The sequence below is a fragment of the Phaenicophaeus curvirostris genome, chromosome 1 (assembly GCF_032191515.1).
Source record: "Phaenicophaeus curvirostris isolate KB17595 chromosome 1, BPBGC_Pcur_1.0, whole genome shotgun sequence".
Lineage (NCBI taxonomy): Eukaryota > Metazoa > Chordata > Aves > Cuculiformes > Cuculidae > Phaenicophaeus > Phaenicophaeus curvirostris.
In genome coordinates this window covers 188,915,936-188,928,020 of record NC_091392.1, presented here as the reverse complement: position 1 = coordinate 188,928,020, position 12,085 = coordinate 188,915,936, and the positions used below count along the sequence as shown (strand labels likewise).

At 40.3% G+C, this 12,085-nt stretch overlaps 1 protein-coding gene across 5 annotated transcripts in view; it reads left to right on the top strand.

Moving 5' to 3' along the window:
- The window catches only part of SGCG (sarcoglycan gamma), a 131,902-nt gene extending 119,939 nt beyond the window's left edge, over nucleotides 1-11,963 (top strand). For all 5 annotated transcript variants that reach the window (XM_069883238.1, XM_069883235.1, XM_069883237.1 and 2 more), the window contains 2 exons: nucleotides 7,084-7,207; nucleotides 8,341-11,963. In XM_069883238.1, the coding sequence (XP_069739339.1) occupies nucleotides 7,084-7,207; nucleotides 8,341-8,514 (298 nt within the window). In that variant the 3' untranslated portion in view covers nucleotides 8,515-11,963. The remainder of the gene's footprint in view (nucleotides 1-7,083; nucleotides 7,208-8,340) is intronic.
- Nucleotides 11,964-12,085: the final 122 nt, after the last annotated feature.

Here is a 12,085-nt window from a genome sequence, read left to right as displayed (position 1 = left end):
AATTCTTATATCTTGATCACCCTCTTCACTTGCCTGACCTCAAAACAGCAAGCTGCTTGGAGATAAGTGAATATGGGTAGGAACTGGCTGGTAGCATTAGTATGTGCCTGCTGCTTGCTATCCACTTCTACAACTCCAGTTTAGTTTTGCTCAGCTAATGTCAACAGGAATCCATCTTCTCAGAATATGGTTTGAAATTCCATCTATTGGACCATAAGTAAATGCTGACAATGTCTTTTTCCTGGGCCACCTAGTGAATGCTCTGGCAGTGGTTTACTCTCTTACAATGCCTAGCTGCATTGCCAGGGAATTAGACTGCTCTCAGACTAATCAAAAAGCCAATATACTCCTATTGCCTTTTAAAGTTTAACATGCATTCAAAGAGCAGAGCTGAAAGCAAACATCTACAAAGAACCAAGGTCAGTTAAGCCCACAGAATCCTCTTGGTTGCTTTTTGACTTTCAAGACAGTTTCTTGACAAGTTAAAGATGTTCCTTTTCCCTCTTTTTTCTCATGGGTAGATTGTTTGGGGTTTTTTTCTTTCATTTTTTACCTTTATTTTTTTCTATTTTTCCTCTGTTCCACAATGTCTAATGATTGCCTAAATTCTCTTCTATTCCTCTTTCACCTTTCAGGTCAGACCTGAACAAAAGGGCAGGACTACTTTCTGTATGCCAGAGGCATATAAGGGTTTCTTCCTTACCTTTCCTTTATCATACCTTTAATGCTTTAGTGCCAGGTTTACACTTCATACAATCTTCTCTTTATGGTAAAATTGATCAGGCTATTTTAACCAAAAAGCAATGGGAGAAGAAGTAATAGGAATAGGCTGGATGTGTGTGTATGGGCAGAGCATAGCTGTTATTGGGTGCACCACAATTTCGGAAGCAGTGTCCATCTATCTATCCAGTCCACTTACATCAATGCTGGTCTTCCTCCAGTTTGTGCTGGGAGGAGTACATACATTTGGGGAACTTCTGTCTAAAGTCATAACCAGGAATTTTGTCCCCATTGAATTCAAGAGAGATGCTGACTCATAAGATGGAAAGGTCAAAAAGTGACCAGAAGGAAAGAATAAACTATTCCCCAAATTGAAAAGAGCAAGCTGGTTCCTCTGTCCTGCTGTAAGGGTAAAGCTGTCCCATGCTGCGGTAGGAAACTTGGGCTACAGAAGACTATCGTACTTATTCTGCAGTACTAAAACCAGCTTTACAATGCATTGTGGTGCTTTTAAGATCAGCCAGGTGTCCTTCCATCTCCTGCCAGAACAGAATGAAAGCAGAGATCAATATTCCTGCAGCATGCATCAGCTGAAAAGGGGCATTCAAAGTCATGACTCAACTAAGCTGCTTCTTTACCACAACTGTAGCAGGTTGTCAGTCTTCTTGCATCCTTCCTGAACACAGCCAACTGAGCAATTTCTGGTGTTCTACTGTCTCCATGAGTTAGCAACGTGCTTATAGGCAAGGGTTTGAACCTCCAAGCCTGTAGGTTGTGGGATGGTTTCAGATCTGGAGCCTGGATGCTGTCCAGATTCCCTCAGAAGACTTTCAGACAGTCCTTCATAAATTATTTTGTACACATCAGCACCAAATTTCCTTGGCAGCCCACCAAGACAGTATGGTAAAATTCTGGAACTATCCTACCAACAAGGAAGAAGACAGCAATAAAAATATGGTCTTCTTTGTAATTGGTTGCTTTAGTATTAATGGACTGCTGGAGGACTAATATCCAGCAGATGACAGAGCCATGAAATATTAGCATGGACCACTTACTCCCCCATCCTTCCCTACCTTTCATTAGAGAAGACAGTGCAATGTCACTCCATTTTGCCAACAAACATACAGATGGCTGCAGGGATCAGAGTGAAGGAGAGCAAAGCAAAACGCCTGCTTTGCAAGTCAGGCTAGGTATGGTTTCTGTTGCTTCATGTTCCATGGATATGTCCACATGAGCATTTTAATTCAGAATTAGGAATGTGCTGTTGAGGGAAGCCTCCTAAATGAGTTCCCCAAATTCTGGATGTCATTATGGAACTGTTCAGGGCACATAAACAAGATTACATTTGGATAAAATTTACCTGAAATCTATGCTTTCCTGGAGAATGCCTAACATGCTCCAACCTTTCTGGCTGTCCACTCTTCAGGGCCAGGCAAGAGCTAGTCCAGAGTACTCCTCAGAACACATATAATGGGGGTGTCAGGTCCTTGGCATCTAACATCATGCTGTCCTGATCGTTTCCTCTTGTACCACACTACTTGCTAATAGACCCCGGCAGCTACTGCAGTATCTAAAAGCTACTTCTAAGTACAGAATCCATCTTCGCAAATGAGATACAGGCTGTGACAGATTTCTCATTTAGGACAGCACATTACATAGATTAATTCCTCTAGATGATTAAGATCCTCACTCCATTCCGTAAAAAGTCATTTATATGCCTGTAATTTAAAAAAAAAAGATAAAGTGACTGGTAACAATATATTCTCTCATCATTCTGCTGCCTAAATCCAAACACTAAAAAAGGACCAAAAGTTCTTAAGACAATCAACTTCTGTCCTCTGAGTGTCCAAGCACCCTCCAGCATTGGCAAGCAAATTGAATTATTGTTTTGCCAAGACCTTTGAGGGTTGCACACCAACATTTTGCTCAGACCATCTTACTCTCTTCCTCCTTTTATTGCCTAGAGAATAGATCTTGAAACTTTCTTATCTATCATTATCTGCACACAGTCGTGTATCTTGTTCATGACTGACCAAATCATTCATCGCGCAGAGCAACTTCTTCCCAGCATGTGTTCACTGATATATAAAAAATAAAACCACATTTTGCTTTATTAATGTCTATTTAAAACACCACCAGTGTTAATAATCAGTGCTCCATTTATATCTTTCTGAGACACCCTGAGTTCATCCAGGTATCGTCATCATTCATTACTTCTGCTAGGGCAGTTCTGTGTTCCCCAGACACTTAAGTGTACAGAAGAAATTCAAACTTGCCCACCAGTGACAAAAGTTTGTCACTCAGGGCCAGGACCACTGAAGAATTTTAGGTGACTTGAAGGTTACTGTCTAAGGGGCTGATAAAGTTGTGTGTCTTCGGGACCAAGTGGGGACTGAGAAGAGACATTTAAAGTCAAGGTTCAACTCAGTCATGTCATTTCTATACAAGGTACCTGTTTCCCTGTTGTTGCATCTGGACTTGAGGCAATGAACCTTTGAGTGCTGTATGAAGAAATATATCCTTAGTGTTACTGAATGTTGCCTTTGCTAAAACCTCACACATAATAGTTCCAGAAGTCTTTAAAATCATTGCTTAAGCTTTGCTGTAGTTTCCAGTTCCAGGAAGCTCCAATGACTTATTTAGGTAAATCTATCCTTAGTTAATCTAGAAATAGGACGTGTATAAACAGCTGGAATTTAGGATTGTGATTAATATAGCAAATGTGATCCTGCCATGTAATTAAATTATATGTAGGTCATACCATAAATTTGTAAATGCTTCCAAAGTCCATAGGCTTCCTACCTGCCTTAATTATGGCAGAAAGTAAGAAATATTCCTCCAGTGTTTGATTGCTTTTCAAACTCTAGGTCTGATAGCTCTTCAAAAATCTGTCCCAGTCTGCCTTCTTTTAATATTCAACAGAGCTTAAAAAATAAAAATTTATGCCTAAGTTGAGTTGTATTCAACTACCTTGACAGTGACTTATGAAAGTATATTAAACTTTAAATATTAAAAATACAAACTTTGATTAATTTTTCATTATATAGTGCATACAAATATGCATTCAAAAATAGTCCCATGAAGCAGACCTCCCATGTAAATCCCTCAGGGAAAATCTTATTTCCAATTTCATGAAGTGTAAATCTAAGGCTCTAAACCAAAAAGTTTTATAACAAACGCTGCGTAATGAAGATTGCCAATACTATGTGAGATGGGCGATGCAGAACAGACTCATATTCTTGCCTTTGTACTCAGCATGATCATGACAGAAGTTTGTGCCATCTGAGTTATCGGATAAGGCATCAAACTATTTTATGGATATGATACTAATGTGGAACCATGATGCAGTTATCCATTGTTAGGAATTTAAATTATCAATCTGCAGTTTAAAGGGATTCAAGGCAACTAAACCAGGACATGATGCGAAGGGGCAGATCATAGAAACATAGAATCATAGAATGGTTTGGGTTAGAAGGGACCTTTGAAGAGATCAAAGAAAACAGAATCTCCTGTTACCTCCAGCCAGCAATGATAAGCCAATATTACTTAAGTTATGTTCAGATTTGGGTATAAAATACCAAGTTTCAGTAGCTGTGCTTGATTGTGCTCATATATCATGGGTTTAGGTTTTAAGATACCAGCTGGATTTAACTTTATCAGAACTCTGAGAAACAACTGAAACTTCTCACAAACACAAACTGACTTCTTTTTAGTTCTAGTTCTAATGAATTAACTGCAAAAAAAAAAAGGTAGAACTGAACTATTGTGTGCAAAGTCATTTCATTCCTCTAGGATGACTGGCAGTCAGCATCTAAAATCACTGTCTGATGCATACCCAGTAAAGGTCCTTTGCTTATCCAGACTGGCAGCTGTTGAGTACGCATAAGCCAACACAGCACCTGCTGGGAGTGCAAGTACATACACATGCGCACACACACACGCCCCATACATTTCCAGAAGGCACAGCGGGTCAGCACATGCAGACCTGGGAACAGGGCCGCAGGTCTGAATTCTGTATTATCAATGAGTCCCTCATTATTTTATGTGTGTCCGGGAAACCTACAGAACAGAGAAGTTAACATGGATGTAAAGTAAACTGGGACTGCTGGTTGATTAATTTTCTCTAGCCTTAATATTCACTTGTTTAACGTTGGCTGATGGTGTAAAATCAAGGCTAGGGTCAACATGAATCATGATGGATCATGGAGATCCATCAGCAAGACCACGGAATAGGACATCTTGAGTGCATTCACACAGCACATGCAAGATAACCCAGTGATCAGGTTTATGAAAGGCAGATCCTGCCAAACTATCCTGATCACTTTCTATGACAAGGTGACCTGCTTAATGGACAAGGCAAAGGCTGTGGATGTAGCATTCTTGAACTTCAGTAAAGCCTTTTGATACTGTTTCTCACAGTATTTCGCTTGAGAAACTGGCTTCCACTGGCCCGGACAGGCATACCCTCTGCTGGGTGAAAAACTGGCTGGATGGCCGGGCCCAAAGAGTGATGGTAAATGGAGTTAAATCCAGTTGGAAGGTTGGAGGGCAGTCACAAGTGGTGTTCCCCAGGGCTCAGTGCTGGGTCCAGTTCTGTTCAATATCTTTATTGATTACCTGGATGAAGAGATTGAATGTACCCTTAGTAAATTCATGGATGACACTAATCTGGGAGAAAGTGTCGATCTGCTTGAGGGAAGGGAGGCTCTACAAAGGGATCTAAACAGGCTGTATCAATGGGCTGAGGCCAACGTGATGAGATTTAACTAGGCCAAGTGCCGAGTCCTGCACTTGGGACACAGCAGCCCGTGCAGCGCTACAGGCTTAGGGAAGAGTGGCTAGAAAGCTGCCTGGCAGAGAAGGACCTGGGGGTGTTGGTTGACAGATGACTGAACATGAGCCAGCAGTGTGCCCAGGTGGCCAAGAAGGCCAGTAGCATCTTGGCTTGTATTAGAAACAGTGTGACCAGCAGGACCAGGGAAGTGATTCTGCCCCCGTACTCAGCAGTGTATCTGCATCTCAAATACTGTGTTCACTTCTGGGCCCCTCGCTACAAGAAATACATTGAGGTGCTGGAGTGTGTCCAGAGAAGAGCAACAAAGCTGGTGAAGGGGTTGGAGAACAAGTCTTATGAGGAGCAGCTGAGGGAACTGGGGTTGTTTAGCCTTGAGAAGAGGAGGCTGAGGGAAGACCTTATTGGTCTCTACAGCTACCTGAAAGAAGGTTGTAGAGAGGTGGGTGTTGGTGTCTTCACCTAAGTGACAAGTGATAGGACAAGAGGGAATGGCCTCAGGATGCACCAGGAAAGGATGAGATTGAACATTAGGAAAGACTTTTTCACCAAAAGAGTTATCAAGCACTGGCTATCAAGAGGCTGCTGAGGGAGGTGAGTGAGTCAACTTCCCTGGAGGTATTTAAAAGATGGGTAGATGAAGTGCTTAGGGATATGATTTAGTAGTGTACAGGTGGGGTTGAACTCAATCTCCAAGTTCTTTTCCAGTCTAGTGATTCTATGAAGAGTGAGCCAATATTCAGGAACAAAACCCAGTAGGTATCAACTCGGATCCTGTGGTATTCCCAGTGCCTCCAGACAAAGAAGTTATAGGTAATGGTCAAAAGAAGCAATATAAACACTAGCTTGTTATTGCCCTTGGTTTTTTTCTTTCCTTCTCATGTTTTGTAATTAATACTTCTCTCTCTGTTACTTCTCATGGAAACAATACCAAAATTCTGAAGAAACAAAGCCTTATCTCCTCGGAAAACAAAAATCCTTAATCCTGCACAGCTGACCAGATGATCTAATTACTCAGTTAATACAGTACCTTCCTGCCATCTTGTGGCACTACAGGGTTTGCAACTTTCTGTTATACTGTCTAATTTTTATTTCAAATGAGGTTGTTGGTTTTTTAAGTTTCATATGCCATCTAATGAAACAACACACGCTCACTGAGTGAAATCTTGGTCTAACTGATAGCAGTGTCAAAACTCTTGTTGATTAAAAAACTTCCAGACTGTACTAATTGTATTAGTTTCAATGTCTTCTTATGACAAGAAAAAAAAAAACAAACTAAAAAGTGTAAAAATGGGTTTCAGGTTTAAAGAATAAATTACCACTACACTGAAATAATCTGAAGTTATCTGTGAAACCATACCTTGCATTTCTATTATTAATTCATCCATATTTTTCATTTGGGATACTTCAGTGTTTCTAAATAACTATGTTCTTTTTCAAGTCTACCTGAAGAAAAAAAGCTGCATCTTTAATGATTCCAGGCAAGATCCTTCAAGTCCTTGTTCAGAGATTACTTTTCAAAAATAAAGCAACATAAGAGAATATGCTAGTGTCAGATTTCCTGCTTTCAGGTTGGAATCACCAACTCGATCTTTGAGCATGGATGCACCACGAGGAATTAATATCAAAGCGCAAGCTGGGAATATTGAAGCTCTTTCCCAGATGGATATCAAGCTACACAGCAGTGATGGTGTGGTGAGTACAAGCCCTTCTGTTTCCATAACTGTGGTTGATCTTGCTGTCTGAATATGACTAATAACTTCAAATAGTTTTTCAAGTTCTGTTAATTTAATTCCTAAGATTTTAGGAGGCAGGATATTAAAACTAATAGTGCCGATAATAACACTTCTGTTTATGGGTCAGATTAAATAATACTACCAAGTGACGTTATCTTAGATAAATGCATTCTAATAATACTTCAATAGTGCTCAGCTCCGTTAGCACAGTGATCTCCAGGCATCCCAGCACGGTCATTGGCACGCAGATAGACAGGCATTCAGCCTCAGAGTTGCTAAATTAAGCAGTAAAGCTCTGCAGACATCATTAAGAGCTGCCCAGCAGCAGCAGTACGTGACATGCAGCAGCCTATTTATCCCCTCTTTGAGGCTGTACAGTGCCAGTTCTTCCACAGAGGAACTCCAGAACAAGTTGTATGTCTATCCTTAACCAGCTGGCATAGCTGCAAGGCTTCAGAACCCAGGCCAGGACAGACCTGTATCCAGCAGCACCCACGCCACGCTATTGGAAGGCTCCAGCCTTCTGATCATCTTCATGGCTCTCCTCTGGTCATGCTCAAGCAGGTCCGTGTCTTTCATATGCCAGGGACTCTGGAGCTGAACACAATACTGCAGGTGGGGGTCTCACCAGAGCAGAGTCAAGGGGCAGAATCACCTCTCTTGACCTACTGACCATACTTCTTTGATGCATCCCAGTATTTGGTTTTCTTTCTGGGCTGTGAGCAAACATTGCTGGCTCATGGCCAGCTTTTCATCCACCAGCAGCCCCAAATGCTCAGCAGGGCTGCTTTCAATCCATTTACCACCCACCCTGTATCCATGTTTGAGATTGCCCCTACCCAGGTGTAGGGCCTTGCACTTGGCCTTGACCTTCATGAGGTCTCTGCTAAGGAAGGGGTTAGGCACCAGGTTAGCCCTGTCCCATGCTGCAGTGTCTGCCAAGAGCCTAGGCCTCAGAGCAGCTTTATATATAAGAAGTCTGGGTAGAAGGCTAGTCTTAAACCACCACCTACAAAAAGTCAAGTTGTTTTATGGCATGCTAACGCATTATTATCGCTAATGAGTCCATTTGTCCTGCTTTCTCCCATGCAGCTTTTGCTTGATGCTGAAACTGTACGACTGCCCAAATTGCCTGAGGGTATGAGGGGTGGCTCTGGGATTTCTCAGGGGCTCTATGAAATCTGCGTGTGTCCAGATGGAAAACTCTACTTGTCAGTGGCTGGCGTGGGCTCCACTTGTCAAGAATACAGCCGTGTCTGCCAGTGAGGCACCAGAAAAAGCCACACACACCCTTGCTAGGCTGATTTTTATATTATTGCTAAAGAGAATTACCGAAAGCAGAATTTTCAGAATTTTAAAAAAGAAGTACTTCAATTTAGGTAACAAATCTGTATCTACAACTCTGGACTACAGGGTGAAAGTGGAAGAAGAGCACAAATGACATTTCAACTTCTGAAGAATGACTTGAATCAAATTATATGTTCTTTCATTAACACTTTGAAAACAGCCTTATAGAGATTATTAAAAAAAAAAAGGAATGTCTCCTTGCTGAACTATTGTTTATGTCATTGTTAATGTTTTTGAGCTCTGTGGGTTTTTTTCTCTCACTACATGTAAAGTCTTACTGCATTAGTGGGTGAAATTAAATTGAGGGAAGTACTTGAACTATTTGCTAAGACAACACATTATCTGGGGAATTCAGAAGTGCCAGCAAATGGTCTATGCAATTTTGTTCTTGCAATAACACAAGATATGAAAAATGTGGTACTTGTATAAGTTCTGTGTAAAAGGTGTTCATTTGCTAATAGCTTTCTAGTTTAATTTGGCAACATACATGCTGACTTGCTTCTTACTGAGATTCATATAAAAATAACTAATACAAAAAGCTCCATGAATCATTTACACCTCCCTGTGTCTCAAATCTGTTCACTATACAACAGAGAAATATGTTAGTGTATTTTATAATAGCAATAGTTTGTTGTACTGCCTGTACCATTGTACTCGTTTAAACCCTTTTATATTTTAGGACATACTAATTCAACAAGGCAGTTTGGTCTGCCTGCTGGACTAGTAAAAAGAAAAAAAAACTATCTTTAATGAGGCTCCAGATTGTCTGACACAAGAAACTGGGTGCTGGGAGAAAAATATCCTTTTTTTGCACCCACAGGGTTCAATTAATAGGACTATTTAATTTCCATCTGCAGCTGTAGACTGATATTTCTGATCCTGTCAGACTGAGACTCCACCACAAACGGAGAGAGTAAAACTACTTGTTAGTACTTTTTTACATTAGGACTTTGGATAAAAAGTAAATGCTTACCAGAGTTGACAAACCATTTATTGACTGTGTAGAGAAACACAACTGCAGACACAATCCCCTGTACAGCGTTGCACTGAACACAAATAAATTGTTTGCACACCTCTGGGTAGCAGGTTTTGTATTTAATACTCCGTTGTTTAAACCTCATGGGTTTTTAACTCTTTTGATGCTGTTTTTGATAATATTGTTACCCAGCTAGGAGCTGCTATCACGTAGTGCCTTGGTGTCTATTTATAGAAAGATTTTTATCCATATTGAACCACAGAATGTCCATCCTTTAGAGAAAAGAATAGTCATCCTTAAGGCAGGAGAATCACAATGAAAGAATGACTATGCCACTTTTTAAACTTGCTACTTCAGCTGTGGTGTGCAAGCAAAGAAGCCAACACTCAGTGATGAGCCTGAGTTGAGAAAAAGCCCCCAGTTAACAGTATCCACTGTTACTGTAGTAAAGCTCTGGGTAGCCCCTGCCTTAAGGGCTGCCTTTGTAATTTATCCAATGAGTCTAATGTGCAATACTGAAATTGCCCGTCATTAGCAGGGTGGAGCCCTCAGAAATAAAGGCAAACTAGGTGAGCTTCAATAGGAAAAGTAGGAGATACAATAAAGCTGCGCTTTTGGGTCTCTTCAGGCAAAGGAGGCAAGTGAGTCAAGGTCTCCCATGTTATTTGGAGAGTGCTCCAATTACTAACATATTGCCTAAGGGAGAAGTAGGAAGACACGTAGCTTCCATTTCTGAAATTCTTTTTTCCTGGGCTTAGACATCTACCCTCAGTAGTGAGTCCAGGGCTGTTGGCCGTAAAGACAGGAATATCTTTCTTTCTACTCCACAACTGTATCTCTGAACTCTCTCTCTCTCTCTCTCTCTCTCTCTCTCTCTCTCTCTCTCTCCCCTACTAAAGTCCTTAGCCAAGACAGGCTTAAACAGACACTTGTCTTCAGCATTCCCTTAAAGTCAGCTTAGGTGACTCCAGCTCCATGTGCAAGTTTTTACAATCCAAATTATGAGCAGTCTTGGCTTATTCATTCAAAAGTTTGTGTATTAAAATAAAAGACAGCACATTGCATTGCATGTGCCAGGTACCTGAAAACCACTACTACAAGTATCTGGGGGGCTGTCACGTATACAACCTTTTATGGATGTAGTACAACAGCAAAACTGGGGCTCCAATCCTCAGAGAATTCAGCCACTATCTAGTTTCAAAGGCATTTGAGTTGCAGGCATACCTATGTTTCTGATGTTGAGGGACATATGCCCACTTCCCTGTGGTACCAAACTACTCATTCACCTAATCTAATCTAATCCCTAGATGTTTGCCAGATACTGTAAATAAGCACATTAGTTACAATCTGCCTATTATGCTGGCAATGCAAACATAGCATTTTGTAATGCATCTTAAGCTTTGGTTTGGGGTCACATTTTCAAATGTGATTTGCCAGTTAATACAGAGCAAGGGATTGAATCCAGTCGTTCCATGTATCACAAGAGTAATCTAACTCCTAAACTGCTGAGTACTTGGAAGCCACTTCTGTTGCAACATCTTGCATTGGAGTTGCTCCATTTTAGTTAACATTTTTACAAACCTGTGCTATACAGCAAGGGAAATCAGAGTGCAGTTCCATGGCTAGTAACACTACTTTACAGCACCTCAGTTTGATATTGCAATAACTACTGCCTTTCTTGTGGAGATAATGCTTTTGGACTTGCCTCAGTTCATGGGTGGATTCTGAGTAAGACAGAAAACTAAACAGGTCTGCTGAATACTCTGCTGTGCCATCATCCAAATCACCAATTTTCCCCTCTTCATTGTTTAAACTTCATTCTTCTTTTCATTATGCTACAAAAATTGACATTGAAAATATAGTTGCATCATATAAGTTGTGCAGATTTTTTTTTTAAAGCATGGATGGCAACTTCTTGTCACTAAAGAACATTTTGGGGATTTTTCTTTTAGGTGTGGTTAGTGGGGAAATAAAGTTTATGCTAAAATTACCACCATCTGATGCTGTAATTTCAATTGCTGTTAATGTCAATATAGTTCATATATCACCAAATTATCATTTCTGATATCTTCAAGCTGATATCTTTCCATCTCTCTTTAATGCTCTAAAATGATTGTTTCTGCTTTAATCAAAATTCAGTAGTTAAAGATTAACTGAAAATTATGGCACAGGAGATTATGCTCTTCTCTAGTTTAAAGTGGCATTGTTACACAGTGGAAAAGTAAAAATATCAAAATGGTAAAACTTCATTGGTGATTGCCCAAAACAGAACCCTCTTTGTTTCCATTTCACAGTCCTTTAGTATTTACGTATATATAGCTTTATGCAAAAGGAAATTGCAAGAATTAACTGAAAACTTGAGTTCTTGAATAAACTTTATACATTTTGAAAAGTCTGCTTCTCCTTTTGTGTTCAAGTGAAACACAGCATAAATGAATGTTTTCGTTTTAAAATTATCTTTCCAAGACTCTAAGAATGTGAAACGTACATTATTTAAAAAATGAATGAAAACCC